This window comes from Anomaloglossus baeobatrachus, chromosome 2 (assembly GCF_048569485.1).
Source record: "Anomaloglossus baeobatrachus isolate aAnoBae1 chromosome 2, aAnoBae1.hap1, whole genome shotgun sequence".
Classification (NCBI taxonomy): Eukaryota; Metazoa; Chordata; class Amphibia; order Anura; family Aromobatidae; genus Anomaloglossus; species Anomaloglossus baeobatrachus.
Genome location: NC_134354.1, coordinates 453323807 through 453343299, shown reverse-complemented (window position 1 = coordinate 453343299; position 19493 = coordinate 453323807). Strand labels below are relative to the sequence as shown.

Below are 19493 nucleotides of genomic sequence, written 5' to 3'. Positions count from 1 at the left end.
CACACAGCGTAAAATGCTACAATGGATGAATGGATAGATGTCAAACATATATAATGTCCCACCCCCCTGCATATTCTAAGCTGGCGCCCTTTAGTGCCTTTCATGTGACACTAAAGGATGCCTAGCCTTGTATTTAGCCCAAAAAAAAAAAAAGAATTAAAATAAATGACGTGGGGTCCCCCCTATTTTTGATAGCCAGCTAGGGTAAAGCAGACAGCTGTAGCCTGCAAACCACAGCTGACAGCTTCATCTTGTCTGGTGATCAATTTGGAGGGCTCCCCAAGCTGTTTTTTTTTTTTTAATTATTTATAAATAAATAATTAAAAAAAAACAAAACAAACGTGGGGTCCCCCCAAATTAGATCACCAGCCAAGGTGAAGCGGACAGCTGGGGTCTGGTATTCTCAGGATGGGAAGAGCCACGGTTATTGGACTCTTCCCAGCCTAAAAATAGCAGGCCGCAGCCGCCCCAGAAGTGGCGCATCCATTAGATGCGCCAATTCTGGCGCTTCGCCCCAGCTCATCCCGCGCCCTGGTGCGTTGGCTAACGGGGTAATGAATGGGGTTGATACCAGGTGTGTAATGTCACCTGGCATCAAGCCCAGCAATTAGTTATGTCACGGCGTCTATCAGATACCCGACATAACTAATTGACAGTAATAAAAAAAAAATTGACAACAAAAAAAAATTTATTTGAAAAAACACTCCCCAAAACATTCCCTGATTGACCAATTTATTGAAAAGAAAAAAAAAAATCCACAATAATCCATTTGGACGTCCCACGTCGACTCTGGACCTTCTAGAATATGGGGGACACGTTCAGGGAACGTATCCCCCATTTTCTAGGAGGGCAGACCCTCCATTTGAGGAGAGTGGGTGCAAAGAATCTGCACCCACCCTCCCTGGGTGACAGCTGCAGAGTGCGAGCAGCAGCCAGCGTCCTGAACACAGGAAGCTGACAGCCGCGCTCTGCTCATGTGACCGGCAACTGCTGTGAAGGAGCCGGAGGAGGGGGCCACGGGGGATCAGAGCTGCGACAGGTATGTATGACACCGGGGGACACCGGGGAACACCAGGGGGGGGGTAGGGGGGGACCCGGCAGGGCCTAGGGAGCAGGTTTCTGTCGTATGTGTTATGGCACATACGACAGAAACCATAGGAACAGTGGAAATGCGGCCGGCGCGCTGCTGTGATCGCCGGTGCGCGCGGCCATCTTGGATTTTCGGGAGGGGGTTGGGGGTCGGGGGGGGCACTTTGGGGACACCGGGGGACCGGAGGGAACCGGGAAAAAGATTGATCAAACATGCCAGATGGGAGATAAATCATTTTTTACCGGCGCGGTCATTTACTATAACTTGATGATCGGTATACGGTGTATACCGGTCATCACGTGACTGGGGACCGGAAAAACCGGCCCGAATCATGATCTCCAGGGTCTCAGCTACCCCCGGCAGCTGAGACCCCGGAAATTTTCTGACTCTGGGGGGCGCTAGACCCTTTTTTCCGACTGCCGTTAAAAAGCGGCGGATCGGAAAAAGTACCCTTATTTACCGCCGTTAAAAGGCGTATCGGCGGTCGTAAAGGGGTTAAAGGGCATATGAGCCACTAGAATCAGATGATTCTGAGTATAAAGCCTCTCTGCATGCTGTTGTCTGGTCTCAATAGTGGAGTATGTATCCTCCACACGGAATGCTGTATCTCCAGGGGGTGAAAAGTCCATTGTCATCTCTGAATGTATTTAATGAATGCAAGTCTGATAGACAGAAGACAAACGTGCCATAGAGCTTGCATTTTATATTTCCCTTCAGATGACTGGGCGCGTGGTTTTATCAATTCAGTCACATTACTAAAAAGGATGGTATACATGCGATTTTCTTTTAGATAGCTTTTTACAACAAAATGGTTATCTGGGATCAAGATATCTTAAGACCTATCAATATCTAGGAGTCTTTAGAAGTACAGAGTGCACAGTGCTAGAACATCATAGACCCATAAACTGTGTAATGACTGCCGTTCATGCCAGTAGAAGCTGAGCTATAGTACCATAGAAAGACCAGTACCCATAGTTCAGAGCTGTGCTGTTTAGGCTCTCTACGCTGTATACCTCTGGTTGCAATAACTGATCAGTGGAGATCCTAGGTGTTGGATCTTAGTTGATCTTATATTGATGACTTATCCCAAGAGCAGATCATCAAGTACTGGGTAATCCCTCTAAGACCTGTTTCACACATCAGTGAAAGCACAGATATTTTTTACTTATGTGTTAAAAACGCATATGTCCCTCCGTGTGCCGTGATTTACGGCACATGTGGGTTGTCCATGTGCAATCCATGATCCGTCATCCGTGATTGCACATGGTGATAAACTCACCCGTCCCCTATCCTGCTGTCCGTGGTGCTGAACTCTTTGGCTCTACTGTGTTTCCGCCCCCACTGCAGCTACTTCTGGGTTGTGGTGTCGTGCATAAATGTATATGCATGACCATAAGAAGCTGGCTCGAAAGCAGCAGCCAGCTGAGGCCGAAGACAGCTTCGCTGGAGAAGGTAAGTATAAAATGCTTTTTATTTTCAGTGTCCGTGTTTTTCTGGTACGTATTTCACAGATCACAACATAGTGTTGTTCGTGGGACATCAGTGATGCCAGAAAAAAAAACAGACATGTCTCCGTGCGGAGCACAGGGACACGTGGGTACACCGCATGGAGACACTGTCATTGAAAAATCACTGATGTGCGCGCAGACCCATTGATTTGAATGGGTCTGCATATGTCAGTGATTCTGGTATGTATAAAAACTGTCACATACGTACCAGAATGACTGACGTGTGAAACAGGCCTAATACTTAGTCCTATGTACAATCTTAGTCCTATGTACAATACATAACCCACAAGTGAAATATGAATGATCTGACAATAATGATAGTTTTAGACAACCCCTTTTAAGAACTATTTTTTTTTTTTTTAAATTTTTCTTTATACTACGAGCTGAAGAACTGACAGGCAGCTAGTTGCTAACTACCTCCCTGTGTTGCCCGATGCAGATCATTGTCAGCACAGAGTAGTCACAGACTGCTCATGCCAGAGATCTTTAGGCTTCCACTGATTACGTCACGTCGACAGAGCAGCACCTTCTCTTCCGCTCTGCTCTGTTCAGTCATGACTTCCAATGTCAAATTGATTGACAGCAGCTGCAAGTTGCCTAGCCAGCTGTTACTCATCATGACGCTAGCAATCATGCCACATCGACAGCCCAGGGGGGAAGAACTGTTTTGTTGATGTGATGCACCAGGATCGCTGGCAGGAGCGGTCCATGATTTGCAACTGCCTGTTAATTCTTAGGCCTACACTCCCTGACAGAAGTTCTGTCACTTATCCATGTTATGTAAATAAAAACCTATAACCTGACTTTAAATTCATGCATTGGTTTTATAAATTACTCTTTTGAAAGCTGAAACCCTCCCAAATTTGGTTTAGGTTATTAAAATAAAGTTGCAGCAAAGATGAAATATTGATCATTTAATGAACACAGGTCATATTTTGGCAATACAAATGTTTTGTCGCCTTGTCATATAATGCACCCAATCATAGTTTACATCCTCACCTGTGCTCACTAAATGATCGCTTAATTAGTTGGTGTGTATAAAAAGAAACCCAGCACCCTAGACCTTCACTTGAACTGCAACTAGACCTCTGACAACATGCCAAAAATCCACCCTGCGACCAAAGCCTTGATTATCAAGAGGCTGAAGACCAGATCCACTGCAGAGGTGGCTGGCACCTTTAATGTATCTCAGCATCAAGTACAAAGAATTAAAAAAAGATTTGAAGAGACTGGAGAGGTTTTTGAGAAGCCCAGGTCTGGCAGACCCCGCAAGACAACTGCTCAGGAGGACTGTTTGTTGGTTAGAAAATCCAAAGCCAGCCCCTCTTTCACTGCAGCAGAGCTCCCAACAGCCCTGGTCACCTCAAGTCCCTGTGTCAACTAGAACAGTTTGTAGGATTCTGTCTCAAAATGGCCTCCATGGTCGAATCAGTGCCCAGAAGCCAGCACTAAACAAAAGGCAATTAAAAAAATGTGTGGCATTTGCCAAGTCCCACAGTCTGCTAAACAGATGGAGGCTGCAAAAGTGGCAGAAGGTGGATTTCTCTGATGAATCTTTAGTTGAATTACACCACAGCCGTCGCCAATACTGCAGGAGACCTACTGGAGCCCGTATGGATGCAAAATACACCCAGAAAACAGTTAAGTTTGGTGGTGGAAAGATCATGGTCTGGGGTTACATTCAGTATGGGCGTGTGTGAAACATTTGCAAGGTGGAAGGCAATATCAATACCCTAAAATATCAAGAAGTATTAGCTACCTCTTACATTCCCAATCATAAAAGGGGTCAAATTCTGCCGCAGGATGGTGCTCCATCTCATACATCCATCTCTACAACAATGTTCCTCCTGGCAAAGAAGATCAAGGTGCTCAAGGACTCGCCAGCCCAGTTGGCAGACATAAACATCATTGAGGATGTTTGGGGTAGGATGAAAGAGGAAAATGGAAGACAAAACCAAAGAATCTAGATGAACTTTGGGAGGCATGTAAGACTGCATTCTTTGCTATTTCTGATGACTTCATCAATAAATTGTATGAATCATTGTTGAACCGCATGGATGCAGTCCTTCAAGCTCGCGGAAGTCTCACAAAATATTAAATATGGCTCTAATAGCACCACAACTTCATTCACCAATGTTATGCAACATATCTTTGTATTAGAAGTTAATTATTAATTTGAATTTCACATTACTTTCTGTGGGCGACAAAACTTTTGTCTTGCCAAAATCTGACCTTTCTGTGTTCACTAAATTATCAATATTTCAGCTTTGCAGCAACTTTATTTTCATAACCTAAACCAAATTTGGGAGGGTTTCAGCTTTCAAAAGAGTAATTTATGAAACCAATGGATGAATTTAAAGTCAGGTTATAAGCTTTTATTTACATAAGATGGATAAGCGACAGAACTTCTGTCAGGGAGTGTAAATTAAAAAGGAAAGTAGTTTTGGAAAACCCTTTACCAGTAATCATAAGGCTGTGTGCACACGTTGCGTTTTTTACCGCGGAAACGCTGCGTTTTGAACCGCAGCGTTTCAGTGGCAAATTGCATGCGTTCAGCTTTCCCAGCAAAGTGTATGGGAAAGCTGAAAAATCAGTGCACATGCTGCGTTTATTTCCGCAGCGTTTCGGATGCCAAAAATCGGTGCGGAAAGAAAAGCAGCATGTCACTTCTTTTGTGCGTTGTGGCTGCGTTCTCTCCCCCATTGAAATCAATGATGTGGGGTCAGAACGCAGCTACACCGCATGGACCTGCTTTTTTGTTGCGGTCCGCGGCCTTTGTCGGCACGCCAGAACGCAGGCATTTACCTGGAAGTGAGGTCAAGAGGTTTCCTGTTGACCTCACTTCCTGGCAAAGCCCCCGGTGTCACCAAAGTGCCCGCCCCGACCCCCGACCCCCCTCCCGAAAATCCAACATGGCCGCGCGCACAGTAGCGCACCGGCCGCCCTGCTCCTATGATTTCTTTCGCATGTGCCTTGAGACATGCGACAGAAAAAAGCCCCCCAGGCCCTGCCCGGTCACCCCAATTCCCCCCGGTGTCATACATACCTGTCCGGTCGCAGCGCTGATTCCCCGCGGCCTCCTCCTCCTCCTTCACAGCAGACGCCGGCCGGTCACATGTGCAGAGCAGCTGACAGCCAGCACAGTGTTCAGTGTGAGCTGTGCTGGCTACTCGGCAGTCTGCAGCTGTGACCCGGGGAGAGTGGGTGCAGATTTTTGCACCCACTCTCCTCAAATGGAGGGTCTGCCCTCCTAGAAAATGGGGGATACGTTCCCTGAACGTGCCCCCATATTCTAGAAGGTCCAGAGGCGACGTGGGACATCCATATGGATTTCTGCGGACCCATTTTTTTTTATTAAATTGGAGAACAAGGGAATGATTTGGGGAGTGTTTTTTCTAATAAAAAATTTTTTGTTGTCTTTTTTTTGCTTTTGTTTACTGTCAATTAGTTATGTCGGGTGTCTGATAGACGCCGTGACATCACTAATTGCTGGGCTTGATGCCAGGTGACATTACACATCTGGTATCAACCCCATTTATTACCCCGTTAGCCAACGCACCAGGGCGCGGGATGAGTTGGGGCGAAGCGCCAGGATTGGCGCATCTAATAGATGCGCCACTTCTGGGGCGGCTGCGGCCTGCTATTTTTAGGCTGGGAAGAGTCCAATAACCATGGCTCTTCCCACCCTGAGAATACCAGACCCCAGCTGTCAGCTTCACCTTGGCTGGTGATCTAATTTGGGGGGACCCCACGTTATTTTTTTTTTTATTCTTTATAAATAAAAAAAAAAAAGCCTGGGGAGCCCTCCAAATTGATCACCAGCCAAGATGAAGCTGCCAGCTGTGGTTTGCAGGCTACAGCTGTCTGCTTTACCCTGACTGGCTATCAAAAATAGGGGGGACCCCATGCCATTTTTTTCATTTTTTTTATTTTTTTTTTTATTGGATAAATACTAAGCTAGGCACCCTTTAGTGCCACATGAAAGGTACTAAAGGTGCCAGCTTAGAATATGCAGGCGGGGGTGGGACGTTCTATATATTTGACATCCCTTCATCCATTGACACTTTTTAGGCTGTGTGTCCACAATCAGGGTTTGCAGCGTTATGGGCGCTGAGTGTTTTCCCTGCGTCCATAACGCTGCGTTGTGCAGTAGAAGCACAGTGGAAGGATTTTTGGAGATCCCATGCCCACTGTGCTTCTTTTCTCCGCAGCATAAACTGACCGGTAGCGTGGCTTCCCGAGCCTCAGCATGTCAATTTATGCTGCGGAGACGAGAGTGTTCTCTGCAGGTAGCATAGAGCTCCACAGCAGCCTGAACCCAAATCGTGGGCATGGGCAGCTGCAGGAAGGCTGGCACTGTGTACTATACGCCATGTCGCTGGATCATGGCCACATAGCCTTAGGCCCCTTTCACACGTCAGTGATTCTGGTACGTTTGTGCTTTTTTTTAAATGTACCAGAATCACTGACATACGCAGACCCATTGTAATGAATGGGTATGCTCACACGTCAGTGATTTTTCACTGCACTTGTCTCCATGCGGCGTACCCGCGTGTGCGTGATTGCCGCACGGAGACATGTCCATTTTTTTCTGGCATCACTGATGTTCCACGGACCACGCAGTGGTGTGATCCGTGAAACACGTGCCAGAAAAAAACGTGCTTTTAAAATAAAAATCATTTTAACTCACCCGGCGTCCAGCGATGTCCTCTGCAGCCCGTGCAGCTTGCTGCTTCTGAGCCGGCTCATTATTGTCGCGCATATTCATGATGCACGACACAGCCGACCCGGAAGCAGCTGCTGCGGGGGTCAGCGCCGGCCGGATGCTGCACCGCGGGAGCGATCAGCACCATGGAGAGCGGGAGCGGGTGCAGGTGAGTTAATCTCTAAGTGCAATCACGGGCCACGGAGAACGGAGCCCGGATTGCACTTAGACAACCCATGTGTGCCGTGATTCACGGCACACGGAGGGACATGTGCGTGTTTTACATGTCAGTGAAAAACGTCAGTGTTTTTCACTGACGTGTGAAACGGGCCTAAAAGTGAGAATATTGTTGCTACAGCAACATTTTGGGTGAAGTAGCTGTGGATTCAAAATGCTTAATATACTCCTGAATAAAATCCTTGATGGGTGCAGATTCCAAAATGGGGTCACTTGTGGGGGTTTTCTGACGTATAGGTACCTTAAGGGGCTTGGTGCGCGAAGTTTATTTCAACTTTTCCAAAATTCAAATGGTGCTCCTTCCATTCCAAGCCCTCCCATTTATCCAAACAGAATGTGGAGAAGGAAATGACATCACAGGTTTTTTTTCCCCAAGGTCTGTGTTCAACCAACTTTATTAACACTGACAAGTCTTAAAAAACGCACCTAAAAAAACGCATGAAAAACGCATGAAAAACGCATGCGTTTTCGATGCGTTGTTTCTCAAAAAGCATTGTTTACAATTCTCCCCTCTGCCAGAGGGTGCTTTTTTTTCCGCGCGGAAAAAAAAGCAACGTGTGCACATACCCTTATGTCTGAAATGCTAAAATTACTGTTTCAGTTTTATATACATTTATTTTCATTGGTTTTATGCAAATACATGCTAATAAAAAGCTGCTTTTTACAGCACCAGCAAAGTCTATGAGATTATAGAAATCTCATGCACACACACTTATGGGTTTTTTTTTTATGAAAAGGGAATCTATGACTCCGAAATGCGTGGAACAATAAAATGTAACATCTTAATCCCCATTGATCTTCAGGCATCTTCTAGAATTCTAACAGCACAGATAAATCCTTTTCTTCCATTTCCTCCAACTTTTTTTTCCTGGCTGAAATGGTGACCTGCTTGTTTTTTGCTGCGTCTTTAAAAGAAGCAGCATGTCAATTCTTTCAGTGGTTTTGCAGTGTTTTTTCACTCATACAAAGCAATGATGAAGTATAAAGGCTCTGTAAAAACCGCAGTGTTGTGAATACGTTTTCCAGTTTGGGGCTCCCTCTTGTGGTCAGTGCTGGCGGTGTAGTTGATGTGTGGAGTCAAAGCTACACACCTGTGGAGGACTGGCAATCAGGGTCAGATTGGGCTATTTAACTGAGTAGTTTTCTCTTATTACTTGCCGGTGGTCAATGTCTCCTGTATGTTAAGGACATTCTGTAACCAGCTCTGCTCACTTCCAGAACTCCTCTCAGATAAGTGGTCTTTGTACCTCTGCTGTTTGTTTTCCACTTTCTTGGTGTTTTTTTCTGCTTTAATACTAAGGCTTGATTCCTATTTTGTCTGTGTTGAGTTCTTGGTGGAATTGGATCATTCCCTGCTGGGAGTGTCTGTATAAGCTCCATGATTCTGCAAGGTATTGTGTTTGTCATGCTTGGTATTAATTCAGTCCCTCATCTATATTAGTGTTTTTGGATCCCAGTAACATCACAGTGCTCCTTCAGTGGGGGAGAGGTTGTGTGACCTCTGGATTTTTCCATATCAGAAGTGCTGGTATTATTAGGGTTTTTACTGCTGCAGACAGTTGCTCTTTTTTATCCTTTCCTATAAAGATAGTTTGGGCCTCACCTTTGCTGAAATCTGTCTTTTCTGGCTTTGTATTGTATGTTTCTATATCACCGTAGTCTTTACATGTGGGGGGCTATCTATCTATCTATCTATCTATCCTTGGGGACTGCTCTGAGGCAGATTAGCTTTCTTATATCTCTATCTATGAGATTATTTAGTTCTCCGGCTTTGTCGAGGCGTCCAGGTCATCGTACGCACGCCCCGCGGCTACTTCTAGTTGTGTGTCAGGATTAGGTCTGCAGTCCGTTAAGTTTCCAGCCACTCTGTTACCTTTTTGGGATTCCACATTTTTTGATCCTCCTCGGTCCCTGAATCATAACACCGCAGGTTATTTTCTGCCTAGAGATGAGTTTTTGCTCCGGTTTTACTGCAGAAAAAAACACAACAATAATGCCCTGTGTGAATATAGTCTAAGGGTGAAGGCACACAACAATATTATGGCTTTGAGACAAATATACCTCATAACCATAACTGCTTATATTAAAGGACACGGGTGCCCACAATGGGGAACTGCCCGTGCCTAGCACATACTCCAAGACATATGAAAAGCAGGAGAATCCAGAGTAATAAATAGTGCAAAAATATGACAATGTTTATTAATATACAAAATAGACAAAGACACACAAAAGGAAAAATGAGCAGTATAAAACACCATTAAAAACACCAATGGAGGAGATATAACCCCAGGTTGGGACAATGGAATAACTACATAGGCGCACAGAAAAAATGACCTAAGTTAATATAAGGTCAATCAGATATTATCTGCAGAGTGCTGGAAGTAACAATGAATATAGGTATCACATCCTAGCTAGTGTTTTAGCCAGCACAATGCAGGTGTAACAACTGATAACAAATACTGTAGATAGTTATAAAATGCTCTGTGCAAATACCACAAATCCCAATAGAGGGGACCCCCATGTAGATAAGCCCCCTAAACCTCCAAGGTATGTTTCACAGGTCTATCAATACCCCTTCATCAGGGAGGGAAGGCGATTGTTACACTACTCAGAGCCTCATTTATTTATAATGCCCGCCTGTGAAGAAGACTTCCTGTAATGCCGCCCACTATTGTGACGCACGTGAGAGCCGGCACCGCCCCCATTGCCGACAGGAGCGCCGTCAGACATGGGGTGGTCGTGTCAGAAAGAGGGGAGGGGCCGGCTACTCCGCTCGTACCAGGGGACCGCAGACCAGGAAGCCAGATAGACGTCACCAAAGAAACAAACACACGTGACCGGCCACATGACCGGGCGGGGCGGAGCCGAATTGACTGCACAAAGCAAATGCAGGAATCTCAGTCCAGTAACGTCATGATTAAAGCAGCACAAGGAAAGTCTTTATGTCAATAGCGATTTTCTGCCATAATGAGTCCATTAGTCCATATAAGTGGCCAAATTGGATCCTATTAGGATAGTTCAAGAATAATCCATGTGGATATATTATAGCTTCACTCGTGGTATGCAAATCCAAAAGTTCCAGGACATCCAGTTCGAGGATGTAAGAGTAGGGAATATAATCAGTAAGGACAATGAGGTATATAGATCATGAAGGAGGAGCAAAACATGTGAAAAAATGGTGTAAAAAATACATTAATTTAAAAGAATAAAATATGAAATATAAGAGTCAGAGAGAAGTGGCGAAAATATTCACAAAAAAAAAGCATGGAGAGAGCCGTTTAGAGAAAAGAAATAAAACTGATGACCTCATTAAGTCCCCTAGGGACAAGAGTGTCGAGAGCACTAATCCACCGGGCCTCACATTGGGCCAATTTTTTCTTGACATCTCCTCCCCTGGAACCACAATTGACCATATCAATCCCCTAGAGCTCAAGAAGTGTAGGATCACAATTGTGATACCTCTTGAAGTGACGGGGGAGAGTTTTTAAAAAGGGTCGAATCCTGTATTGTTGTGGCTGCCGCAATGTCATGTACGTGCTCCCTGACCCTAACGCGGAGCTCACGCGAGGTCAGCCCCACGTAAATCAGGGAGCATGGACATGTGGCAAAATATATAACATGTGTGGTACCACACGATATATATTTCCGGGTATCAAAAGTCTTTTTGTGGCCAGAGGAGAAGAATGTCTTACTACGGACAATGTTGTAGGCCAGACAGTGGCTGCACTTAAAACACCCCAGAGTGGGACCGCGGGTACTGAAAGGATTTCATATATCTGGTATATAGTGACTCCTCACCGACATATCCTTTATATGCCGAGCACGTCTCGCTGTCATGAGTGGGGCATCCGTGAGGATCCCCGACAGCACTGGATCCGAAGGTGGAATGCAAATCCTTGGTAAAATCCATCCAAGGCAAGGGTTTGTGCATACGTCACATACGCAGGATTTTAGTGTTCAAGAGAAGTGAACAAGATTTCTGAAATCCTATGCACACATTGATTTTTTTTTTCCTTGCAGATTTGAAGCAGTTTTTTCAGAGTTTTTGCAACTTTTTTCACCCATTCTGATTGGGGAAATAAACGCATTAAAAAAAACGCATTTTTTTTTTTTTTTGCAGCATTTCTAACTGCCAAGAGACACGTTTGAGGCAGACATTTCTGCAGCTATTATTTAAAGGGTGTCTGTCACCAGGTTTTTCCTATGTAATCTGACAGCAGGATAAGGTAGTATAAGAGACCCTAATTCTAGTAATGTGTCACTTATTGTACTGGGGGGCAGCAGAACCTCACCCACACCTTAGCTTTCTGTGTACATTGTATAATGAGAAAGTGAGGCTTTTATCAGCGCTGGGGGACACAATTGCTGTGGTTGGCCAGTTGTCCTTTAGTGATAATCTCCTGCTGATAAAACATAAATTGAACTGAAACTGCAAAACACAATCCATTAAGTGACCAGTATATATATATATATATATATATATATATATATATATATATATATATATATATATATATATCAATCAAAAACCTGATGACGAACTTCCATTAATGTGTGCACACGTCCTAACTCTAGAATGTAGGTATCAGTTATATGTAAAATATTTACAGAGGGCTGTCCCTTTACATTTTCATTCAGGAGAAATGTAAAAGTTTGACCTTGCCGGACCATACTCCTGTTAGTTTTTGAGGAAATGATCAGTAAAGGGGGTTGGTGTACAGAAAACATGTGAAAACATACACATGTGCTCTGAAAAGGAATGACAACCCCACCCAAAAAGATTTTGCTGTCTCTAAGATTTTTGAGTAGTATAAATTGATAGAGAACAGTGTCTACATGTATGTAAAACAACCCCCCATATATATATATATATATATATATATATATATATATATATATATATATATATATATATATATATATATATATATATATATATATATATATATATATATACATACACAGTTAGGTCCAGAAATATTTGGACAGTGACACAATTTTCGCGAGTTGGGCTCTGCATGCCACCACATTGGATTTGAAATGAAACCTCTACAACAGAATTCAAGTGCAGATTGTAACGTTTAATTTGAAGGTTTGAACAAAAATATCTGATAGAAATTGTAGGAATTGTACACATTTCTTTACAAACACTCCACATTTTAGGAGTTCAAAAGAATTGGACAAATAAACCAAACCCAAACAAAATATTTTTATTTTCAATATTTTGTTGTGAATCCTTTGGAGGCAATCACTGCCTTAAGTCTGGAACCCATGGACATCACCAAACGCTGGGTTTCCTCCTTCTTAATGCTTTGCCAGGCCTTTACAGCCGCAGCCTTCAGGTCTTGCTTGTTTGTGGGTCTTTCCGTCTTAAGTCTGGATTTGAGCAAGTGAAATGCATGCTCAATTGGGTTAAGATCTGGTGATTGACTTGGCCATTGCAGAATGTTCCACTTTTTTGCACGCATGAACTCCTGGGTAGCTTTGGCTGTATGCTTGGGGTCATTGTCCATCTGTACAATGAAGCGCCGTCCGATCAACTTTGCGGCATTTGGCTGAATCTGGGCTGAAAGTATATCCCGGTACACTTCAGAATTCATCCGGCTACTCTTGTCTGCTGTTATGTCATCAATAAACACAAGTGACCCAGTGCCATTGAAAGCCATGCATGCCCATGCCATCACGTTGCCTTCACCATGTTTTACAGAGGATGTGGTGTGCCTTGGATCATGTGCCGTTCCCTTTCTTCTCCAAACTTTTTTCTTCCCATCATTCTGGTACAGGTTGATCTTTGTCTCATCTGTCCATAGAATACTTTTCCAGAACTGAGCTGGCTTCATGAGGTGTTTTTCAGCAAATTTAACTCTGGCCTGTCTATTTTTGGAATTGATGAATGCATCTAGATGTGAACCCTTTGTATTTACTTTCATGGAGTCTTCTCTTTACTGTTGACTTAGAGACAGATACACCTACTTCACTGAGAGTGTTCTGGACTTCAGTTGATGTTGTGAATGGGTTCTTCTTCACCAAAGAAAGTATGCGGCGATCATCCACCACTGTTGTCATCCGTGGACGCCCAGGCCTTTTTGAGTTCCCAAGCTCACCAATCAATTCCTTTTTTCTCAGAATGTACCCGACTGTTGATTTTGCTACTCCAAGCATGTCTGCTATCTCTCTGATGGATTTTTTCTTTTTTTTCAGCCTCAGGATGTTCTGCTTCACCTCAATTGAGAGTTCCTTAGACCGCATGTTGTCTGGTCACAGCAACAGCTTCCAAATGCAAAACCACACACCTGTAATCAACCCCAGACCTTTTAACTACTTCATTGATTACAGGTTAACGAGGGAGACGCCTTCAGAGTTAATTGCAGCCCTTAGAGTCCCTTGTCCAATTACTTTTGGTCCCTTGAAAAAGAGGAGGCTATGCATTACAGAGCTATGATTCCTAAACCCTTTCTCCGATTTGGATGTGAAAACTCTCATATTGCAGCTGGGAGTGTGCACTTTCAGCCCATATTGTATATATATATAATTGTATTTCTGAACATGTTTTTGTAAACAGCTAAAATAACAAAACTTGTGTCACTGTTCAAATATTTCTGGACCTAACTGTATATATATATATATATATATATATATATATATATATATATATATATATATATATATATATATATATATATATATATATATATATATATATAAAAAGAATATTTTTAAGATGCAAAAAGTGATGCTTACTATCCTTTACCTTTTTCCTCTTAATTTATAGACCTATGGAGGAAAAAACTTGAAGCGCGTGGGGACAATACTACAGCGAGGGGTTCTCATCTTGCTGCTCTGTTGTTTGCCCTGCTGGGCCATATTTATTAACACAGAACAACTGCTACTTTTGTGTAGACAGAACCCAGATGTTGCCAGGTAAAACTTGTTCTAATGCCATGACATAATTAATCTTTGATGTGCAGAATACTGTATGTTATGAAATACCATCTTATATCGGCCTTGTATTCAAAAACTGCCAAAAATGACCTTTTGCATAAAAGGGAAACGAAAAGATTTTTTGACAGATATTTTTAAATGGGTTACCCACTACTTTGATAATTCCTTCTTAAGTGCAATGGGGCCCTCATGTGAAAAAAAAAAGAAAAGCACATTCTCACCTGCCTGACCGGCGCCATTCTAGGGATGTCAGACCTATTGCATCTATGTTATAGACAACCTCTTTCATGGTAGAGGTCTTGAAGTGTGAGTAGAGCTGTTACAGTAGAGAATCATACTCCTTAGCTGTACCTTATCCTAGAGGTACTTCTGATGGTGAAAAGGTCTGGACCGCCAGCCTAGCCCTGCTCCTGGCCAGCCCTGCTCTAGTACCCCCTCTCCTCCACCCCCAGGGAGGGCCGTGATAGGAGTGATTAATCCAACACAAAAAAACAAACATGGGGGAAACCAAAACTGTCACACAGCAAGCAGACACAGAGGTATAGACAATACATGCTCAGGTGGAAATAAAAAAAAAAGGGAAATAATAAGACAACAAGAATATTTCCAGAACACACCAAATAATGCACAGAAGATCTCCAGTAACAGGAACACTACAGCCCAAGGACCAGCATCGCAAAAGCTATAATCGGCTTGGGAGGACCAAATCCAACCTAAAAGGGCAGGGAGCAACTGCGATAGGTCTCCCACAAAACATGACTCCAGAGACTATCACCATGCCAACAGAACTTAACTCCTGCAAACCTGAACCAAAGAGAACACCGCTTGGTCAATGCCCGAGCCTGTCAGAGAAAAGCAGAAGCCTAACAAGAGACGTAATGTATAGTGTCATACTCTGCTGTGTGAACAGGGTCAGATGCCGCCCTGACACTTGATGAGTTTTAAGCTAAATCCCATGTGACACAACTATGCAATAACCATATTCTCTGATTGTTGCATTTTTTCTGAGTTTTTCACCTTATTTAATTGGTGCAGATTTTAAGTGTTTTTTTTTTCAGAGTACAGAAAAGCTTTGATTCTGCACTCGGGAAAAACAAAGCTGTGTTTTTATGTGTTTTTTTTTTTTTTCAGGCTAACCATAGAAGCCTATAGAGAATAAAACTGACCAAAAATGCAATTCAACATCTTTAGATGCACAGAGGGCAGTGTTTTCATGATATCACATACACTTTGCTTGGACAATTAAACAGCAGATTTTATGTGCAAAAAAAACGCAGCAGAAAAAAAAGGCAGCAACATGTGAGCTCAGAGTTACTTACCCACTGCTGCTTCACTCCTGCCGGTGATTAGCTGCTCTGGATATGTGCTGTTCATTTGACATGAGTGATACAAACAACAGATTATTATTATAAAAGTGTACTTTATTGTTCATAGTTTGCACTCAAACCAGTGTTAATCAATCAAGTAGTGTCCATCTGCGATTCTTTTCTCTTGCCATATTGGCATGACAAAAAAAATTGCAGCAATGCACCCATATAAGTCTATGTGTGCGTGTGAAATATTGCACTGCACTCGGATGTCATCCAAGTGCAGGGCAATATACGCAGAGACAGGCCAGGGAGAAGGGAGAAAGTGCTCCCTCCCTCTTCTCCATAGCTGGAGTCCGATTGCAAAATCGGATCACATTCGCATGATCCGCGGCTCACACTCGCAGCAGAGCCTGATCAGAGGTTCGTTAGCATATTGCTTCCGATGCTCTCTCATCGGAAGCTACAGTGCCTTGCGAAAGTATTTGGCTCCCTTGAATTTTTCAACCTTCTCCCACATATCTGGCTTCAAACAAAGATAAAAAATGTAATGTTATGGTCAAGAATCAACAACAAGTGGGACACAATTGTGAAGTTGAAGGAAATTTATTGCTTATTTTAAACGTTTTAAAAAAATAAATAACTGAAAATTACGGAGTGCAATATTATTCGTCCCCTTTAAGTTAATACTTTGTAGCGCCACCTTTTGCTGTGATTACAGCTGCAAGTCGCTTGGGGTTTGTGTCTATCAGTTTTGCACATCGAGAGACTGAAATTCTTCCCCATTCTTCCTTTGCAAATAGCTGGAGCTGAGTGAGGTTGGATGGAGAGTGTTTGCGAACAGCAGTTTTCAGCTCTTTCCACAGATTCTCGATTGGATTCAGGTCTGGACTGTGACTTAGCCATTCTAACACATGGATACATTTATTTGTGAACCATTCCATTGTAGATTTTGCTTTATGTTTTGGATCATTGTCTTGTTGGAAGACAAATCTCCGTCCCAGTCTCAGGTCTTTTGCAGACTCCAACAGGTTTTCTTCAAGAATAATCCTGTATTTTTCTCCATCCATCGTCCCATCAATTTTAACCATCTTCCCTGTCCCTGCTGACAAAAAGCAGGCCCAAACCATGATACTGCCACCACCATGTTTGACAGTGGGGATGGTGTGTTCAGGGTGAGGAGCTGTGTTGCTTTTACGCCAAACATATCGTTTGGCATTGTGCCCAAATAGTTCGATTTTGGTTTCATCTGACCAGAGCACCTTCTTCCACATGTTTGGTGTGTCTCCCAGGTGGCTTGTGGCAAACTTTAAACGATACCTTTTCTGGATATCTTGGAGAAATGGCTTTCTCCTTGCCACTCTTCCATAAAGGCCAGATTTGTGCAGTGTACGACTGATTGTTGTCCTATGGACAGACTCTCCCACCTCAGTTGTAGATCTCTGCAGTTCATCCAGAGTGATTATGGGCCCCTTGGCTGTCTCTCTGATCAGTCTTCTCCTTGTTTGAAATTAAAGTTTGGATGGACGGCCGGGTCTTGGTAGATTTGCAGTGGTTTGATACTTCTTCCATTTCAATATGTTCGCTTGCACAGTGCTCCTTGGGATGTTTAAAGTTTTGGAAGTCTTTTTGTAACTAAATGCGGCTTTAAACTTCTCCACAACAGTATCACGGACCTGTCTATTGTGTTCCTTGGCCTTCATGATGCTATCAGCGCTTTAAACAGAACACTGAGACTATCACACAGCAGGTGCATTTATACGGAGACTTGATTACACACAGGTGGATTATATTTATCATCATCAGTCATTTAGGACAACATTGGATCATTCAGAGATCCTCAATAAACTTCTGTAGTGAGTTTGCTGCACTGAAAGTGAGGCTGTGTGCACACGATGCGTTTTTTACCGCGGAAACGCTGCGTTTTGAACCGCAGCGTTTCAGTGGCAAATTGCATGCGTTCAGCTTTCCCAGCAAAGTGTATGGGAAAGCTGAAAAATCAGTGCACATGCTGCGTTTCTTTCCGCAGCGTTTTGGATGCCAAAAATCGGTGCGGAAAGAAAAGCAGCATGTCACTTCTTTTGTGCGTTGTGGCTGCGTTCTCTCCCCCATTAAATCAATGATGCGGGGTCAGAACGCAGCTACAGCGCATGGAGCTGCTTTTTTGTTGCGGTCCGCGGCCTTTGTCGGCACGCCAGAATGCAGGCATTTACCTGGAAGTGAGGTCAAGAGGCTTCCTGTTGACCTCACTTCCTGGCAAAGCCCCCGGTGTCGCCAAAGTGCCCGCCCCGACCCCCGAGTCCCCGACCCCCCTCACGAAAATCCAACATGGCCGCGCGCACAGTAGCGCACCGGCCGCCCTGCTCCTATGATTTCTGTCGCATGTGCAATAACACATGCGACAGAAAACTGTTCCCCAGGCCCTGCCCGTTCACCCCAATTCCCCCCCCGGTGTCATACATACCTGTCCGGTCGCAGCGCTGATCCCCCGCGGCCCCCTCCTCCTTCACAGTGCATGCTGGCCGGTCACATGAGCCGAGCAGCTGACAGCCAGCACTGTGTTCAGTGTGAGCTGTGCTGGCTGCTCGCACTCTGCAGCTGTGACCCGGGGAGAGTGGGTGCAGATTTTTGCACCCACTCTCCTCAAATGGAGGGTCTGCCCTCCTAGAAAATGGGGGATACGTTCCCTGAACGTGCCCCCATATTCTAGAAGGTCCAGAGGCGACGTGGGACATCCATATGGATTTCTGCGGACCCATTTTTTTTTTATTAAATTGGAGAACAAGGGAATGATTTGGGGAGTGTTTTTTCTAATAAAACATTTTTTGTTGTCTTTTTTTGCTTTTGTTTACTGTCAATTAGTTATGTCGGGTGTCTGATAGACGCCGTGACATCACTAATTGCTGGGCTTGATGCCAGGTGACATTACACATCTGGTATCAACCCCATTTATTACCCCGTTAGCCAACGCACCAGGGCGCGGGATGAGTTGGGGCGAAGCGCCAGGATTGGCGCATCTAATGGATGCGCCACTTCTGGGGCGGCTGCGGCCTGCTATTTTTAGGCTGGGAAGAGTCCAATAACCATGGCTCTTCCCACCCTGAGAATACCAGACCCCAGCTGTCAGCTTCACCTTGGCTGGTGATCTAATTTGGGGGGACCCCACGTTATTTTTTTTTTTTATTCTTTATTTATAAATAAAAAAAAAAACATGGGGAGCCCTCCAAATTGATCACCAGCCAAGATGAAGCTGCCAGCTGTGGTTTGCAGGCTACAGCTGTCTGCTTTACCCTGACTGGCTATCAAAAATAGGGGGGACCCCACGCCATTTTTTTCATTTTTTTTTTTTATTGGATAAATACTAAGCTAGGCACCCTTTAGTGCCACATGAAAGGTACTAAAGGTGCCAGCTTAGAATATGCAGGCGGGGGTAGGACGTTCTATATATTTGACATCCCTTCATCCATTGACGCTTTTTAGGCTGTGTGCCCACAATCAGGGTTTGCAGCGTTATGGGCGCTGAGTGTTTTCCCTGCGTCCATAACGCTGCGTTGTGCAGTAGAAGCACAGTGGAAGGATTTTTGGAGATCCCATGCCCACTGTGCTTCTTTTCTCCGCAGCATAAACTGACCGGTAGCATGGCTTCCCGAGCCTCAGCATGTCAATTTATGCTGCGGAGACGAGTGTTCTCTGCAGGTAGCATA

The 19493-nt window shown here is 44.1% G+C and overlaps 1 protein-coding gene across 3 annotated transcripts in view; it reads left to right on the top strand.

Moving 5' to 3' along the window:
• LOC142291637 (multidrug and toxin extrusion protein 2-like) overlaps positions 1 to 19493 on the top strand; it is a 175442-nt gene that overhangs the window by 43160 nt on the left and 112789 nt on the right. For 2 of the 3 annotated variants that reach the window (XM_075336307.1, XM_075336306.1), the window contains exon 4: positions 14313 to 14461. The exons of the other annotated variant lie outside the window; for it this stretch is intronic. In XM_075336307.1, coding sequence (XP_075192422.1) covers positions 14313 to 14461 — 149 coding nt within the window. The remainder of the gene's footprint in view (positions 1 to 14312; positions 14462 to 19493) is intronic. 3 annotated transcript variants of the gene reach the window in all.